We start from the raw sequence: 19,596 nt of genomic DNA on the forward strand, positions 1-19,596 counted from the left end.
GTTGCACTCCTGGCTGCTGGTTAGATCACCTGAGGATAAGTGCTCCATTAGGGTAGTATTGGCCAATACCGCCAATTGACAGCCACTCTCACTAATTGGTGGTTGGCAAAAGCTGTTGCACTTTAGAATCTCCTGGGGAGCTTTAAAAAATGCTGATGTCTGGGCTCTACCTTCAGACCAATTAAATCAAGAACATCTGGAGCATGGGGTTGGGGCATGGGTATATTTTAAAGCTCCCCAGGTGATCATAATGTTGAGCCAGGGTTAAGAATGACTGCTCTTGTCCATTGCTTCTCAAACTTCAGTGGGCATCAGAATCTCCTAGAGGACTTATTAAAACAAAGGTTTCAAATAGGCAAATCTATAAAGACAGAAAGTCTGGAGAAATGGAGGTGACTGCTAACGGGTTCAGGTTTCTTTTGGGGATAACAAGAATGTTCTAAAATTTATTGTGATGGTTGCACAACTCTGTGAATGTGTTTAAAGCCATTGAATATAATTAAAGCCATTGAATTCTAAGTGGGTAAATTGTATGTATGTGAATTATATCTCAACAAAGCTGCTAAAACACACACACACATGTTTCTGCTCACCCCCAGAGATTCTGACACACCAGGTCTGGAGTGGAGCCCATGAATTTGTCTCTTTAATGAGCTCCCGGGTGATTCTGCAGGTTAATTCTGCAGGTCCACAGACCGCACTGTTCCAACCCACAGAAAGGCACCTGTGTTCAAACTTTCTAGGGTTTTATGAGCATTATAATGTTTCATTGTCAGGAGCTCTTTTAATGTCAGGAGTTCTTTCTTCTGTTCTTCTGGCCACAGAGGATCAGGTGCCACTGATGTTTCCAGGGCTGTCTCCTAGAAATGAGAGCTGGGATTGCCAAGGGAAGATATGATGCGAACCCAGATCAAGCCTAGTGGATAAGTTCCACGGAGCCAGGAAATGTCCCCGAGTTCAAATGAGCACTATATGAAGCCCAGAGAGAAGACGAGAAGAATAGGACACCATTCTTGATTTTGTGTTATGATCTAATGAGGGGGAAATGATAATACCTACATATGAAAATCCACATTTACAGAAAAAGGCAAAGCAAGACTTTCCATTTATTATACAAAACAATTCATGCCTAGAGGTCTTTGAGAAAATTTAAACTGCTGTATAAGGTTTTACATGAATGTTTTCCACAGTATTGCAGCAAAGTCAAACTGTACAGGTGCAAAATAAACAGAGTCCCAAATTACAAATAACAGAAATTTTTAGCACAACAGCAGTAATGACAGGAGGGTTTGGGACAAGTGCCTTCTATGCGAATGCCAATGCCACTAGCCGTTTTGCTCAGCAAACCAGTCCTGGCACAAGTGCCAACAGTGATACCTTGGACTTCCCCATAACCAGCATCAGGACTATGGATCTCTCCCCATGCAGTCACTCCTGAACACACCTGTCCATGTTGGTACCTACCTCCTACCCAAGCATGAAAAACATCTCAGAAAATCTCAACATAATCCCTAAGCATTGCTTGCTATGCAGTTGCTAGTGGGGCTATCACTACTGCTGTTGCTAAAAGGGAGAACAAAGGGACCAAACTGTTTTTTAAATACAGGTTGAAATTTTGAAAAATAAGCTTGCATCACAGGCTTAAGATATAGCATATAATAGTAGAAAGACTCAGACCTAAATTAATTTGCACAATGAAGTTATTCAATATCTCCAAGCTTTCTCATCTGCTCAAAAAGAGACGGGAGAGACAATGTACATAAACTACATCATAAACCACACAATGTGCCTGGCATATTAGAATAATAAAAATAATAACAGCAGCTAACATTCAGTGTTTATTATTTATTTTATATATTAATTCATTTAATCCTCATAATACTCTATTACGTGGGTCAGCAAATTTTTTCTGCAAAAGCCAGATAGCAAATATTGCTGGGTTCCCAGGCCAGACAGTCCTAATCCCAACTACTGCTGTTGTCCGAAAGCAGCCATAAGCAATATGTAAACACATGGGCATATCTGTCTTTCAATAAAATTGTACTTAATGAAAACAAGAGGTAGGCCAGAATTGCCTGTGGGCTATAGTTTGCTTAACCTCGCTCTATGAGGAAGGTACTATTACCGTCTCCATTTTACAGATGAGAAAACACAGGCACAAAGGGATCAACTGAAGCCCAAGATCCCACATGAAGTCTGATTATGAAGTATGCATTCGCCACTATTCCATCAAAGCAGCTGCTATCTATCACTCAGTCCAAATGCAGGTTTTGCTAATTCAAAATGACGCTGGCCAGCCAGTCAGCCAACAGTAGGAGCTGCCCCAGAGGTTGAAGACATAATTCAAATCCGCCCTCTTCTCCCCACCATCCTGATGTCCCTGGTTGGAGTCCTCCTTGCCTCTTCTAACCCCTGCATATCCTTACTCTCTGTACCTCCCAAACTGATCCCTTCTATTTGCTATACATTTTCTCCCCAACTCCTTTGGAGCTCAGCAACACCACGTCGCAGGGGCTCAGTTCCCACGTGTCAATGCACCTGGGAACCTGTTGGTTCTCACCAGTCTCCCCAGGCTGAGACTCTGGGGGCCTGTGCAGGGGAGGCAGGGAGATGGCAGAGCCAGCACTCACCAGTCCATGGCAGGCACTGAGGGCTGCCGTCCCGACGCTGGTGCCCTGCTGCAGGACCGTGCCCCTGAGGTGGCAGCGGGGGGCGGAGGAAGCCGTCATCTGAACATGGGAGAGGTTCCCATATCTCTTCTCCACGATGTAGCTGTTAGAAAGAAATCCCTGATTGACCGTCATGTTAAAAAATAGGTCCTTCTCCTCATGAGAAATTCTATAGTACACATGGTCCTCTGAGCCATCCAAATCTCTCTTCTTCCTGCTGCTCTTGACGGGAAGGTGCAAGCCATACGACAGAAAATGCCCACTGGCATCTACCTGGACAGGAGCCACCACATGGTATTCAGGCAGGGCGTTGATAAAATGCTCTGGAAGAAAAGGAGACAGAAGAAAACTGAGATCCAAGCTGAGTCTATAGTAAGAAAAACCGCTCTCACTTGGAGCTCACTTTCTAGCTTTTTTTGATTGCAAAATCCTATTAACTTCAAGTTTAGAGATCCTTTACACTATACAAATACTGTCAACATTAAATTCCCAGAACAACTCAAATTTACACTTGCTCCCTTCTTGGTGACATGTAGCAGTCTGAGCTGACACTAAGATATAGCTCTGGAGAGCAGATGTTGTATCAGAGGCAAATTTAGATGAGAATTAGTTCATGACAAATACTGTAAGGAAAGGAGCAAGATCCACATGTCGAACAGGAACCTTTCAAGCCTAGAGTTTATTAACACAAATCATGGAGCTCTACTGTTGATTATTAGACACTTAAATGCCTTAGAAACCTCCTGAGGGAAAAAAGGCAAAAAACAAAAACACAGCAAACCCATCATCTACGCATTGACAAACCTCATACCAGTTACAGCAGTAGAGTGCTCCATAATGTAGCAAAGAGTGCTTAAGCCCCTTGGGTTTTGTTAACGTTTACAAAACACACAAAATAAAATGATAAGGGAACATATATGCATTTGAGACATTGGTTGTGAAAACTGCCACTTTAAAAATGCAAGACAGGAACACTTATTCCTTCCACACTTAAGAGTGCAAAAGCCTTTTGATTTGCCCAAATTTCAATCCCCATGGACTACCTCCTTATTTTGATGTGTGAGAATAACGAAGGATCTACCTAGCAGGGAATTAGTCATCCCTCTGGATTACAGACTGCTCAAAGAAGACCATTAACTACTGAGTAAGATAAATTAATCTTTTGCTTCAGACAAAAAAAAAGAAAGAAAAACAAAACATTCTACTTGCCATCTCTCAACTGTATCCCTTGCCCTTTCTCCCTTGCTTTACTTTGCTCATGTTACTTCTCCAACTGGAATGTCTTTTGCATTTTATCAAAATCCTTATGTGTTAAAGTCCCAACTCAAATCCTTCCTCTTTATTCTCCTAAAGTCCCCCATTAAAGTTCTCTCTCCTTCCCCTGAGCCCTCTTGCCCTTACTTTCTGTACCTCCCAGAATGGCTTTATTTTACATTGCCTTTATTTATTATATATTACTATTTATCTTCAAATCCTCTGGAGGCCAGAATCTTGCACATCACAGGCGGTCAGTTCATATGTGTTGATGTATCAGTGAACACATTTATAGCTGGTTAATTAAAAGAACTGGACTCCATGGAGGTACCATTACAAAAAAGTTTTTTTTTCCAGACAACTGCTTCCAAACATACTTTGTGGAATCATTCTTCTCTGCCTTGGATGAAATATGGGGCAGAGCACAGAGTGTTCACTCTCAGGTACTATTGATAATAATAATTAATAGTAAACAGTCTTAAAGTTTAGGAGTAACAGATCCAGAGCCATTACATCCAACTGCAGTAGTTAGGCACAACAGAGCACACAGCAACACGGACCCATATTAAAAATAATGCTCAATGAAAAATAAGAAACAAAGCAAGTTAATACAGAGCTATTTACATAAATGGAAAATACACACACTCAGAAACAATAATACAAAGTTTGTGAGAACACACGCAACCAAGGAACACATATGGAACACATTAAAATGGTTTTCCACTGGGAGGAAGAAGAGTAGGGAGTGGGAACCAAAAGGCATAAATATATAAAACAAAAAAAAGGGGGGGGTTTTCCACAAATGAATGATGCCAGTGTGCCATGAACTGAGGAGTATAACTGACTCAGTCCTCTCTATTACCCACTCACTCTCCAAGGAATGTCTGTGCCAATCTAGCATCGGTATCACCCAAGTCCAGGCCTAACTGCAGAGAGAAACGGCAGGCATGTGAGGTGGATACAGTCAGCTCTTGTAGCTCTGCTGCTCTTCTCTGCTACTCACAGCGATGCCTCTGGCTCCTCCAAGTTGGAGCAAGGAAGGGAGACAGGGGCAAAAAAACTCTTATTCAACTGGGCATAGCTGTCATCTGTCAGTGGTGCCCTGTGTGAGGTCAACATCCAGATGCTGAGCCCTTTTCTCAAAGGAAGCTCTTTGGGCTTTGGGAGACCTCTGTCCCTTGGGAATGTCCCCCTCCAAGTCCCTCAATGAGGGCAACTCCTCCCCCAATAGCTACCCTCAGCCCTTCCTCCCTTCGCCCCTTTATTGAGGCCACCTCACCCCGCAGGGCATCCGCTTTGGCATCCCTTCAAGATGATCCACATCTGGTTCCCTTCCATGGGGTCTAAATCTAGCTCACAGGAAACAACCATGAGCCCTGTTCTGTGCCCCAATGTAAAGGAAATCAGGCTACTCCTGGCAGCATAATGCTCTTGGTTGGCTCTGTCACCAAATGCCATTTTAGCCAATCTTTTGCCTGTCAGTATTTTAAAGCTGAAATGCTCATGATACTCTCCAAACCCACACCAAACTGTCTGAAATCTCTAAAGGCCTTTCATTTGCCTTGAATTGGGGGGACAATCGGGGGAATGCCCCAGCACCCTAGTCTTTGCTGAAGAAATCTCTCTTCTATATCTTTCCATTGACATTTAAGACTCTCCTCATGTCCGAACCAAGAGAGTCAAGAGATTAGAATCACACCATCACCCTCCAAGTCCCACATGCATGGTCTGAAATTTCTTTTTAAATATGTGTGGGAAACTAACTCCTTTTTTCCCCCTCAGACTTAAGGAGAAGTCCCATTTTAATACTCTGTGACATAAGCAAGGTCTTTGTCTCTATCAAAACAAGGGAAAAAAGCATGTTTTCTAATATATTAGTTTTCCAAAAAGTCATACTGACCGATTTAAAAGGAACACAAACTAAAAGCAGATACATGGTTTTAAACACTGAATTCTAAATAAAACATTATACTCCTCCAAGTTAAATGATCTTATACGTATAAAACTTATACTTATAAAACATTATAATCCTCCAAGTTAAATCCTCAACCTATGAAACAAGACTGAAAAGAGTTGAAAATGTTTTGTTTATTATATCCAGAATACAACCATAATAAACTCAGGTTATTGTGAAATGGAGACCAACAAGTGCAGTTTTAAATCAATCTAACATTTCAAAAAGTTTCTCTAAATACTTTATATAAAGTGATATATCAACATGATGTATTAGTATACTTAATAATTATAGCAGGGTAGAGCAAGATGGCGGACGAATAACACCGTCAGACAGAGTGTCTCTGCAGAAAAGACAGATTCTAGCAGAAATTAGAGGAAAGAAGCAAGAAGACGAGCATACAGCAGACGAGGGCCGGAAGGAGGGGTACCTGAGACCCCAGGAGACTCCACGGGAGGAGGCTGCGGAGGAGAACTGGAGGCTGAGACCACCGGAGCAGCCCGGAGACCAGCGGCAAGGGTAGGTGGATTTGCTGTTTCCCCTCCCCTGCATTCGGGACTGCTGGTGGGCTTCCCAGCGGGTGGAGAGACCTGCAGACACCAGCCCAGAGACCGCTGCCGCCAGCCAGCAGTGAGCCTGTAGAAGATGTGGCACCAGGTTCCCAACTTTCTCCCGGCACCTCTGTGTGCACAAACCCGAGCAGCGCGGCAGGCACCATATTGCCTCCTCCTCCCATCCGCCGACCCTACCCGCGGCTGCCCAGAGAGACAATACAGCCACCAGCCAGAGGCACCTCCAGGGAACAGGACCTTCCCTTTTGGGACCCTACAGCTGACTCAGGGGAACTCAGACTGTGAGCTCCCTACCCGCCCGCCCTCCCAGGTGCTGCTGGCACCGTGTTCCCAGGAGAACGGTGCCGACTCAGAGGCTGAGAGACATAGACCCAGCTTGGGCTCCCTCTGGGTGAATGGGGACCGGAAATCCTCTCCCTGGTGGGGATACAGTTTGAACTCTGGGACCCAGAGGTTGGACCTGCAGACCAGATCCCCTGCACCGAGGGCTAGCATTACCCAGGGCACAGAAGGGTTATACGTGAACAGACTACTGAGGTGTGTGTGCCTCCAGGGGCGGATCAGCATCCTAGAGGGCAACCCTCCTCCCAGGAGGAGGCCGTGCACCCAACCCAGGTGGCGTTCCTGTACAGGGAACCTCCCCACCGGCATCATAGTCTGGGGAGGCCTGGTGGCTTGTGGTCTGGCCTGCTGGCAGAGGCCCAGGAGTAGCTGCGGAGTTGGGGAGGGTGGAAAGAAGCGAGGCCCACTCCAGACTTCGGGTCTCAGACAGCCCCACCTCCACACCCAGACTTTCTGGCTGAGCAGGACCATTCCAGCCCCGCCCTGACAGCTTTTCCTGGAAGCAGAGAACAGAACGTTGACCCCTGCTAACTGCCGAGGGCAGGCTTACCCAACTCAGCTCCGCCCAGAACAAGAGCTGTTAACAGGATCAACAGCACAGCCTGTTCCTCCAAGCAACCGCCACCTACTGACAGGGACGGCATCTTGCACAGCCTTTCCACGGCACCCACTGAATCAATATACAGGGAGTGGTCCAATTTCACCCACAGACACCACCTAACGCCTCAGAAACTAAACAAGGTGTGTGAATACCCAAACAATAACCTAAGGAAATAAACAACAACTGATCGACATGGGAAGAAATCAGCGAAAGAACTCAGGAAATATGAAGAACCAAATGGAAAACACACCCCCAAAGAGGAGCACCAGCCCCCTAGAAACGGGGACCAACCAAAATCAGGCAACCAATATGACAGAAGAGGAATTTCGTATGTGGATCATAAGAACACTCACCCAGCTACAACAACAACTCAATAACCAACACAAAGAAACCACAAAAAGCCTCCAGGATATGGGAAAAGAAATAGACACAATGAAGAAAAGTGTAACCGAACTCCTGGAAATGAAGAATCAATTCAAGGAACTACAAAATACAGTGGAAAGTCTCAAGAACAGGGTAGATCAAACAGAAGAAAGAATCTCAGAGCTTGAAGATAACACCCTCCAATTAAATAAATCAGTCACAGAAATAGAGCAGAGAAACAAGAGAAAAGAGCAAAGCCTACAAGAGCTGTGGGATTATGTGAAGAAACCTAACGTGAGGGTCATAGGGTTACAAGAAGGGGAAGAAGACAACACTCAAGGGTTGGACAAGCTGTTTGAAGATATAATAGAGGAAAATTTCCCAGGCCTTGCTCAAAATCTTGATATACAAGTTCAATAAGCTCAGAGGACCCCTGGGAGATTCAATGCAAACAGGAAGACGTCACGACATGCAGTCATCAGACTGACCAAAGTATCAACTAAAGAGGCCCTTCTAAGAGCTGTAAGACAAAAGAAGCAAGTAACATACAAGGGAAAGCCAATTCGAATAACATCAGACTTCTCTAATGAGACTTTACAAGCAAGGAGAGACTGGGGCCCCATTCTACTCTTTTGAAACAAAACAATGCCCAGCCTAGAATATTATTCCCTGCAAAACTAAGCTTCGTATATGAAGGAGAAATAAAAACATTCTCAGACAAGCAAAGTCTCAGAGAATTCACCAAGACAAGACCAGCCCTACAAGAAGTACTTAAAACAGCGTTACACACAACATCATAATAATAACCCACGAATATAAAAACAACCAAAACCCAAAGATATTAAAGGCCCGATATTACAATGGCTCAAGACAGGAATCATAGCAACAACATCCAACCCAACAGAATGAACAGTAATCTACCTTACCTATCAGTTCTCTCAATAAATGTGAATGGCTTAAACTCTCCACTCAAGAGACATAGGCTGGCTGAATGGATAAGAAAATACAGGCCAAGTATATGCTGTCTTCAGGAAACACATCTAACCTGCAAGGATGCATATAGACTAAAAATAAAAGGGTGGAGATCACTATTCCAAGCAAATAGAAGCCAAAAGAAGGCTGGTGTGGCAGTTCTAATTTCAGACGATTTAGTTTTTAAACCAACAAAAGTAGTGAAAGACAAAGAGGGTCATTATATAATGGTGAAGGGCACAGTTCAACAAGAAGAGATAACAATTTTAAATATATATGCACCCAACTTAGGTGCACCCAGATTCATAAAGCAAACCTTACTGGAGCTAAGCAAATGGATTAATAGCAACTCCATAATCGCCGGAGATTTCAACACCCCACTGACGGCACGAGACAGATCCTCCAAACAGAAAATTAATAAAGAAATAATGGACTTAAACAAATTCTAGAACAATTGGGTCTGACTGACATTTACAGAACATTCTACCCAAAATCCACTGAATATACGTTCTTCTCATCAGCTCACGGAACATTCTCTAAGATTGACCATATCCTAGGACACAAAGAAAATCTCAAGAAATTTAAAAAAATAGAAATCATACCATATACCTTCTCAGATCACAGTGGAATAAAACTAGAAATCAACCCTAACAGAAACTCACATTTCTACACAAAAACGTGGAAATTAAACAACCTCCTACTAAATGATTACATCATAAATGAAGAAATCAAGACGGAAATAAAAAATTCTATGAAGAAAACGACAATGGAGAGACAAGTTATCAACTCCTCTGGGAAACAGCTAAAGCAGTTCTGAGAGGAAAGTTTATCTCCATAAATGCCTATAACCAAAAGACAAGACGATCACAAATAGACAATCTAATGAAATGACTCAAAGAGCTGGAAAAAGAAGAGCAGACCAACCCCAAACCCAGCAGAAGAAGTGAAATCAACAAGATCAAATCAGAACTAAACGAAATTGAAAACAGGGAAGCTATTCAGGAGATTAATAAAACAAAAAGTTGGTTCTTTGAAAAAATAAACAAAATTGACACACCATTGGCTAAGCTAATGAAAAGCAGAAAAGAGAAATCTCTAATAAGCTCCATCAGGAACAAAAAAGGAGATATCACAACTGATCCCAAAGAGATACAAGATACAATTTATGAATACTACAAAAACCTTTATGCACACAAACTGGAAAATGTGAAGGAAATGGACAAATTTCTAGAAACACACAGCCTCCCTAGGCTCAACCAGGAAGAAATAGATTCCCTGAACAGACCAATCTCAACAGCTGAAATAGAAACAGCAATTAAAAATCTCCCTAAAAAGAAAAGTCCCGGTCCAGATGGCTTCACACCTGAATTTTACCACACTTACAAAGAAGAACTAGTACCTATCTTGCAGAAACTATTCCACAACATCGAGAAGAACGGAAACCTCCCCGACACCTTTTATGAAGCGAATATTACTCTGATACCAAAACCAGGAAAGGATGCAACAAAAAAAGAAAACTACATACCAATATCCCTAATGAATATAGATGCAAAAATTTTCAACAAAATCTTAGCTAACCAAATCCAGACACTTATCAAAAAAATAATCCACCACGACCAAGTGGGCTTCATCCCAGGGATGCAGGGATGGTTCAACATACATAAATCTATAAATGCAATTCACCACCTAAACAGAAGCAAAAACAAAGACTACATGATTCTTTCAATAGATGCAGAAAAAGCTTTTGACAAAATTCAACACCCTTTCATGATACGCACACTTAAGAAAATAGGCATAGAAGGGACATACCTAAAAATGATACAAGCCATATATGACAGACCCATAGCCAACATCATACTGAATGGGGAAAAATTGAAATCATTCCCACTTAGAACTGGAACCAGACAAGGCTGCCCACTATCCCCACTTCTATTCAACATAGTGCTGGAAGTCTTGGCTACAGCAATCAGACAGGAAAATAGAATCAAAGGTACCCAAATAGGGACAGAAGAGATCAAACTTTCACTGTTTGCTGATGATATGATATTGTATCTAGAAAACCCCAAAGATTCAACCAAGAAACTCCTGGAACTGATCAATGAATTTAGTAAAGTCTCAGGATACAAAATCAATACACAGAAATCAGAGGCATTCATATACACCAACAACAATCTAATTGAGAACCAAATCAAAGACTCAATTCCCTTCACAATAGCAACAAAGAACTTAAAGTACCTAGGAATATACTTAACCAAGGACGTAAAAGACCTCTACAGGGAGAACTATGAAACACTGAGGAAGGAAATAGCAGAGGATGTAAACAGATGGAAATCCATACCATGCTCGTGGATCGGCAGACTCAACATCATCAAAATGTCTATACTACCCAAACTGATCTACAGATTCAATGCAATACCTATTAAAATCCCATCAGCATTCTTCACAGATATAGAAAAAATAATTTTACGCTTCGTATGGAACCAAAGAAGACCCTGAATATCAAGAGCAATTCTAGGCAACAAAAACAAAATGGGAGGCATTAATATGCCAGATATCAAACTATACTACAAAGCTGTAGTAATTAAATCAATATGGTATTGGCACAAAAATAGGATTATTGACCAGTGGAACAGATGTGAGAATCCTGATATAAAATCATCCTCATATAGCCATCTAGTCTTTGACAAAGCAGACAAAAACATACGCTGTGGAAAAGAATCTCTTTTCAATAAATGGTGCTGGGAAAACTGGATAGCCACCTGTAGAAGGCTAAAACAGGACCCACACCTTTCACCTCTCACAAAAACCAACTCACGCTGGATAACAGACTTAAACCTAAGGTATGAAACTATTAGAACACTAGAGGAAAAAGTTGGAAACACTCTCCTAGACATCAGCCTGGGCAAAGAGTTTATGAAGAAGTCCCCAAAGGCAATCACAGCAGCAACAAAAATAAATAAATGGGACATGATCAAACTACAAAGCTTCTGCACAGCCAAAGAAATAGTCATGAAAGTAAACAGACAACCTACAGAATGGGAGAAAATTTTTGCATCCTATGCATCCGATAAGGGACTGATAACTAGAATATACTTAGAACTCACGAAAATCAGGAAGAAAAAATCAAATAACCCCATTAAAAAGTGGGCAAAGGACTTGAACAGAAACTTTTCTAAAGAAGACAGAAGAATGGCCAACAAACATGAAAAAATGCTCAACATCTCTAATCATCAGGGAAATGCAAATCAAAACCACAATGAGATATCACTTAACCCCAGTGAGAATGGCCTTTATCAAAAAATCTCCAAACAATAAATGCTGGCGTGGTTGCGGAGAGAGAGGAACACTCCTACACTGCTGGTGGGACTGCAAACTAGTTCAACCTCTGTGGAAAGCAATATGGAGATACCTTAAAGCGATACAAGTGAATCTACCATTTGATCCAGCAATCCCATTGCTGGGCATCTACCCAAATGATCCAATGACACTCTACAAAAAAGACACCTGCACTCGAATGTTTATAGCAGCACAATTCATAATTGCAAGGCTGTGGAAACAGCCCAAGTGCCCATCAATCCGAGAATGGATTAATAAAATGTGGTATATGTATACCATGGAGTATTATTCAGCTCTAAGAAACAATGGTGATATAGCACATCTTATATTTTCCTGGTTAGAGCTGGAACCCATACTACTAAGTGAAGTGTCCCAAGAATGGAAAAACAAGCACCAGATATATTCTCCAGCAAACTGGTATTAACTGAGTAGCACCTAAGTGGACACATAGGTACTACAGTAATAGGGTATTGGGCAGGTGGGAGGGGGGAGGGGGGCGGGTATATACATACATAATGAGTGAGATGTGCACCATCTGGGGGATGGTCATGACGGAGACTCAGACTTTTGGGGGGTGGGGGGGAAATGGGCATTTATTGAAACCTTAAAATCTGTACCCCCATAATATGCCGAAATAAAAATAAATAAATAAATAAAAATAATTATAGCAAGTATTCAGATATGTGGAAAACTAGGATCTAATAATAAAGGGGTAATAGATGTATAATAGTGTCTCCACTATAACTGCAACTGTGAGATGTATGTATATATGCATATGAACAAAGCCTTTGAAATAATGTGTAAAAGTGAAAATTGTCACAATGGTGAGAGCTGAGTTACGGTTTTTCCTTTTGAAATTTGTATTTCCTATGCTGTTTTTCCCGATTAAAGATAAGTAGGTATTGAATGTTCCCAACACAAAGAAATGACAAATGTTTGATGATATGCTAATTACCCTGATCTGATCGTTATACATTATATGTATGGATATATCACTATGTACCCCATAAATATGTACAATTATTATGTGTCAATTTCAAAAAACAGAATTAAAAATTATTTTTAAAAAAAGATAAATAGGAGAAAAGGATTGGATGCAAGAGGGATTGTGCTGGCTTCTGAGAGGTCTGGAAAGAATACCCCGTAGGAGGCCGGGTGTGATAGCTCACACCTGTAATCCTAGCACTCTGGGAGGCCGAGGTGGGAGGATCCCTCGAGGTCAGGAGTTCAAAACCAGCCTGAGCAAGAGTGAGACCCCGTCTCTACTAGAAATAGGAAGAAATTAATTGGTCAACTAAAAATATAGAAAAAATGAGCTGGGCATGGTGGCACATGCCTATAGTCCCAGCTACTCGGAAGGCTGAGGCAGGAGGATTGCTTGAGCCCAGGAGTTTGAGGTTGCTGTGAGCTAAGTTAATGCCACAGCACTATAGCCCGGGCAACAGAGTGAGACTTTGTCTGAAAAAACAAACAAACATACAAAATAAACCCAGTAGAGAAGATAAGCAAGCGATGCCAATGCCCCACAACATAAGGCAGTGCCATCTGACAGCAGGGGCTCCCAATGCCCAGTGCCCTGCTGACTGTGCCCATCACAGCTGGCTGCATCCCAGGGGAAGTGTTAACCTTGGAGGAGGCCCCCCATGACTGACCCAAGAGGACAGTCACTGGAGAAGGGTGGGACAGCTATAGTGAAGCCTGGGTCCTTTCAGGCAATAGGAAGGCAAAATGAGTTTGGAGTAACAGATCAATGGGAGTAGTAGCAGGAGATAAGGCTGTAAGAAAAATCAAGCCAGAGGGTACAGGTAGCCCTAAATGGCAGGCTAGGTACTCCTTCTGCAGGATGCAGCCACCTGGGCTGTCCAGCAAAGAGGAGCAGTAACTCCAGATCTAAGTTAGAAGAACTGCAATGGGAAGAGTGCAGAGAAAGTGGATTTGGTCGAGGATTTATTTCAATTTATTCAGAGAACAATACATCTTTTTCCATAAATGTACTGACTTAAAATATCCCGTATAGGGACTGCCTCTGAAGATACACCTTAAAAATTTAAACATGATTTTTGAATGTATAAAATGAAAGACTAAACCTTGCCTAAGCCCCAGCACCCTATTGGCAAAAGAATAAAAGAGCAAAGAAAATTAACGGAGTCTGACCCAGTTGCTTTTGATCTAACGGTTTTTAAGAAAGCCAACCTAAGTTGACTACATAATGATAATAATTACAGTAACCATTTAATAAGCTCTTGCTGTGAGCCAGGTACCACAAGTCTTTCCTCATTCAATACTCACAACAACCCTGTAATAGGGATCAGTTGTTGGGTCTACTCCATAGATAAGGAAACTGAGTCTAAGAAGTCACTATGCAACATTATACAACGTTACTTGGATTGAAACCCTTGGCTTCCTATTTCAATATCGTGTCCTTAGCCGATGCACGTCATGTCCATAAGAAAGAGCAATTGCTCTTGGAAGAGAGGATAACAGAGTTATAGGCAATAACATTGTCCCTAGGGAGGATGATCTGACCGGAAAAAAACTGCTTGACTTCTTTCTGCCTCAGTTGCTCAGCAATAAATGGAGATAATAATTACCTCTTTATTGGTCAGAGTGAAGGGGACAGTATCGGTTTTCCCTCCTGATTTGATTGTAAAGGTGGCAGCCCTCAGGTGTGGAGGTCATTTACAGAGTGTGGTTTATGTGGGCGGCCCAACCATAGCCACTTCCTCTAGACAGTGGGAATAATAATAGCATTGACGTCCTAGGCTAGTTGTGAGACTCCAATGTATTAATATATGTGATTGATTTCAAATAGTGCTTCACAAATAACATTCATTAGCTAAACACTAGTACTGTTGGTATTAAAGAGAGAAGCGTGGCTACCAGGAATCACTGTGGACATAAACGTGTGTAACTTCCAAGAGCAGAGAGTTGGGAGAAGCCCATACTCACCTTGGCTTCCTCTCAGTAGATATTTAGTTTGGCAGGGTAGTTAGCTATAATCTTGGCCAACAGAAAGCACAACTCAAATGGGATATGACAGGGATGGAGAAATGGGCGTTAGGAAATAGCAACAGCTCATAACTTTTACAATTTCTATGGTCAAGGACCATATTAAGAGTATTCCAGCTTGGTCTTGTCCAATCCCCACATTTCTCTGCTGAGGTCCATGGCCTTCAGCTGAGCCTCCACTCCCATCTCCATAAAGTGTCAGTAATTAATGGTGAGAGTCTGCGGCTGGGAAATCTAACCCCAGAGCCCACACCCTCACGCTCTGCCCTCACTGCTTCTCAAGGGTCTACCACTGAGCGTCAGATGTCAAGGGGGTTGTCAATATGGCTGCGGGAGTGGCTGAGACACACTGAAATTACATCATGACCCGCACTCAGGTTTGTAGAAATAAATTAACAGCCCCAAATACTTTGATTTGCCTTGTTTAAAATTGGATTTGAAACCATGGGCCACAAGTTTCCATGGTACCTCATAAGAAACTTTGAGGGAGGCCTGTTGGCACAAGTGCTTTTGAAAATACAAAACACCAAGGCATCCTTTACCAAGGACAGGCTCTCTGAGCTTAGAGAGAAAGGAAAGAGGTAAGAGAATATTTACCTATCAATTTTTATAAAGTTCAGGTTAAACCTCTAGGTAATTTTTTTATGGAACACTTCATAAATTTGCACGTCATCTTTGAGCAGGGACCATGCTAGTCTTCTCTGCATCGTTCCAGTGCTAGTGTATGTACAGCCAAAGCGAGCACAATCTGTATTTATTCCTTATATTTATTTCTGTCTTAGAGAGCAATTGTATTTCTAAGACTCCTTACTAAAAAAGTAATGAAATTCCTATAATAGTTAGAGGGTCCTTTCATAATTACATTCCATATAAGATCATTGTAACTTACAACTGTATTTTTATTATGGAATTTACACATGTTGAAATGTTGTGAAGAATTGTGTTGGGCCCCTCCAAGTTGTAAAATATGCCACAGAAAGTTGGATTTGCTCACCAACTCTGCGATAGCTAATCAGCCACATAGGATAAAGTGCCTACCCTCTTGATTTCACGGAGTTGCCAGGAGCAAAAGAGATCATGGAAGTACCAGTGCCTTGTAAACAGCACAGAAGTAACAAACCCAAAGGGATATTACTGGCTGTAGAAGAGAGAAAGTTGTGTTTGTACAAGATTAGTATTTCCCATTGAATGTTCTGATACTTGGTTGTAAACCAAGAAATCTTGTGGAAGTCATAGCACATTCTTACATCACAACTGAGCAATGTGGAAAGAATACTGGGCAGAATTAGTCAAATCTGCCTGTTGCTAGGCCCAGAAAACAATTGGATTTATCTCCATCCTCCTCCTGAGAACTAAAACCTGACTGAGCCCAACCCTCAAAACTAGAAGGTTATTTAGTACCTAAATCTGTCTCCAACTGTGGGACCCTGTGCAATTCCCTTCACCCCACTAGTGAAGTGGCATTTAGTAGGTGCTCAATAAATGTATGTTGGCTAACGAACTGACACCTAGACCTCCTGTTCCTCATAAGTAAAACTAAGAAGGATGATGAGATGATATCTTAAGTAATTTACAAGTTTAAATGTACAGAATTTGGGTGCAATTCAAAAATACTGTCAGAAAGGAAATGAAAGTCTAAGGAGACTGGCTAATTGTGAAGCTGCAGGCAGGTCATTTGGAGGGAAAACCCAGGCCATCCTATCCCCAAATAGCCTTAGAATGTCGATCTCTGTTACTTTGCCCTCATCCATCCCTCCTTCTCTCCCCCACCCTCCCCCCACTTTGGTTCTAAATGGAAGTCTGCTTAGAAACTACTTCTTTGTACCAAACGTAGATTACTTGTAAATCCACTAGTGAATTGGCTAAGATTAGTAAAAAGGCTTTTAAAAACTGAAATTATTTTTAAACCTAAATAAAAATGCTTTGCTGATAAGTTTGGAGCATTTTACAACTATTTTAAAATATCAAATTCTCCCAGCACATGGCTCTAAAGGTGCCTAGGGAAAATAACCACATCTCATTTTCCAGAAAGGAAAAAGCAAAGCCCAGTGGTGTCTGCTCCAGGCCAAGCTGAATTTCCTTACAAAAATGATGTAGAGCAAGCAGAGCTGAAAACCAACCCAGGATAATGTGTGTCTTTGAACCAAATCATCTCCAAATGCCCTGGGAAGTGCTTGCAGGCTTTGTTTGTGCTGCCCCAGAAGAGAGACTTTTCACAAAGGGACTGTTTTTCAAAGAACAACCAGCGCTGCTATTTTAAACTTGGGGGTGGGAGATTGTATCTGGAACGTTTACACAAGCGGAGTGCTGATTGACATCTAACCCCAGTGTTAGCCTGCTCTGGCTTCCAAGTAAAGCAAAGGGAGGGACTTGCTTCTGATAGCTCTTCAAGCCACAGCAGAGGAGTTCTCCAGCAGTATCTGAACTTTGCAACCTGGGCAGAAAACCCTGCCTAGAAATCCTAAACAAGGACAGGCTGGTGATGTTTGTCACCCACATGGCCTTGGGAATTAAAGGGATGTCAGAAAGCTATGGGGGACACTTCCCAAGACTTGAGCACAGTCAGCAAATACAGGACTTAACGGATGCTAACCCAGTGCTCTGCCAGTGTGTGACTGTGTGTGTGTGTTTGTGTAACCCCTATTTATTGCAATGGGGCAGTGCTGCGTGATTGTAAGAGTCAGGCTACCTGGGCTCAAAACCTTGCTCCACTCTTAGCTAAGCTCATAAACTCTCCCAGGCATCAGCTCCCTCATCTGTACGGTGGGGACTATACCTGCACCCCATAAGGCTATTGTCAGTGGTCAGACCAGCTGACACGCAGAGTCCCACATGGGCCATTACTGCTGCCATACCTGTCTTCCCCAGAGGCACGATGAACCCCCACCAAACAGGAAAGTGTCTCTGACCCAAGTCCAATAAAAAGCAGAGACAACTGTGTCTCTCTGCTCAGAGTGTTGGGCTTAAAAGAATAATCATCATCATCATAATAACAAATTACCCACCACAAGCCCTCCAATGCTTTCTGGAACATTATGGGTTTCATGAAATTCAGAAAGAGAAGCAGCCAGCTGCGATCAACCAAGGAGGCAGGACAGAGAAAAGTGGGCCCCTATGGAGGTAAATTCCACTCCCCTCAACCAAGGACTGTTATTTTAAAAACACAACCCTAAATCTTTCCAGGAAACCCAAACACAGCCAAGCCGGCTCAGTAGGGGGGCGGAATCACATTTCCCCTTTCCTAACCAAAAGTTTAAAACTAACTAGAAACACTGCAATGACTGCCAGCGGCCAGTCGGGACTTTTTAAAAAAAAAATAATTTTCCGTGATCAGGATCTGAAAAAATAGGAGGTTGAAACAGTGCAACATTCAAACAGGAGACAAAAGAGAGAGAAAGAGAAGGTCACCAGCTACCTCTCTCTCCCGGCTTTCAAAGACTGCAGTGTCATTCATCCCTGTCGAAGAGGGAGCGCGAGGTGCTCACCTTTCGGTGGTAAGAATGGAGGAAGCAGCACCTCGAACCCTGAATTCTGACAAAGCCCGGGCTACCGAGCGCGCTCGCAGCCACGCCGCTTTGCAGAGCCCAGTCCTGCGGTGGGGGATGGGAAAAGGGAGCAAGTTTCCACACGTCTCGCTTCCACGGTTTCAAAAGCAGATAAAGGAAAGCCACTAACCTTGCCTCCTGTCCGGGAAGCGAAGCGGGCCCGGCGGGGGCGGCCCCCCACGGCACGGCGCCCCGAAGCTAAGGAGCTGAGCCACCGCAGAAAGGGCTGCCAGCCAGGACCTCTGGGCGCATGGCATGATTCAGTTGCTGGAGGGAAGAAAAGTCAGAAGAAGTTCCCGGCCTCAGCTCCAGAGGTGCAGTGGTCGCCCGCGGCCGAGCAGGGAGACGCGGGGGGCATGGCCCGGGCGGGGCGGCCGCGAGCTCCCTCCGCGCTTCCAGCCAGAGGGGCTAGGCACCTTTCCCTGCCTGCTCCCGAGAGCCAGTGATTCCGCGGACCGCGTCCGCTCTCGGCGGGGTGGGACTGGGTCGGGGCGGGAGGGCGCAGCCCACCCGGGTCCCCACCCCTCCGCCGTCCGCGTCTTCCCTGGGGACCCCCACCCCCGCGCCGCCCCGCCCCGCCCGCCGGCCGGCCCGGGACGGCTGCGAGCCAGAGGCCCCGCCAGCCCCGCAGCCCCGCAGCCGCTGACCGGCGAGTGCCGAGGTCGGGCACAGAGGGGACCCTACTCCCTGCAGCCTCCCCAGCTCAGCGCGGCCCCCTTCCCTGCCGTCCTCCTCCAAGTTCCTGAACTTTCCCTGACATTGCTCTCTCCGTCAGGAATCCCACTCAGCACCGCTCTGGGATCCTCTCCCAGGGCAGGCTAGGACTTCCATATGAAAAACTAACCCGCAGCGTTTCTCCATGCCAAGTCGCACAAAGGGAAGGGGTCTGAGCCGTTCTGCTCCTCTGACCCTGGACAAGTCCCTACGTCTGTGCAAGGAGGTGACTAGAACGCTTGTGGGCCCCTCTGAGGCTGCAGCG

At 43.7% G+C, this 19,596-nt stretch overlaps 1 protein-coding gene and 1 non-coding gene across 2 annotated transcripts in view; both read right to left on the bottom strand.

Annotated features, from left to right (window-relative positions):
- ADAMTS12 (ADAM metallopeptidase with thrombospondin type 1 motif 12) overlaps nt 1-19,077 on the bottom strand; it is a 305,201-nt gene extending 286,124 nt beyond the window's left edge. The window contains exons 1-2 of the mRNA XM_020290052.2: nt 18,748-19,077; nt 2,631-2,992 (exon numbers count right to left, since the gene is read on the bottom strand). Of these exons, the coding sequence (XP_020145641.2) occupies nt 2,631-2,992; nt 18,748-18,874 (489 nt within the window). The 5' untranslated portion in view covers nt 18,875-19,077. The remainder of the gene's footprint in view (nt 1-2,630; nt 2,993-18,747) is intronic.
- On the bottom strand, nt 15,711-15,817 carry LOC142874175 (U6 spliceosomal RNA). The gene has a single exon (XR_012921996.1). It is a non-coding gene; the product is annotated as a U6 spliceosomal RNA (small nuclear RNA).
- Nucleotides 19,078-19,596: the final 519 nt, after the last annotated feature.

Source organism: Microcebus murinus, chromosome 11, assembly GCF_040939455.1.
Source record: "Microcebus murinus isolate Inina chromosome 11, M.murinus_Inina_mat1.0, whole genome shotgun sequence".
In the NCBI taxonomy this organism is placed as follows: domain Eukaryota; kingdom Metazoa; phylum Chordata; class Mammalia; order Primates; family Cheirogaleidae; genus Microcebus; species Microcebus murinus.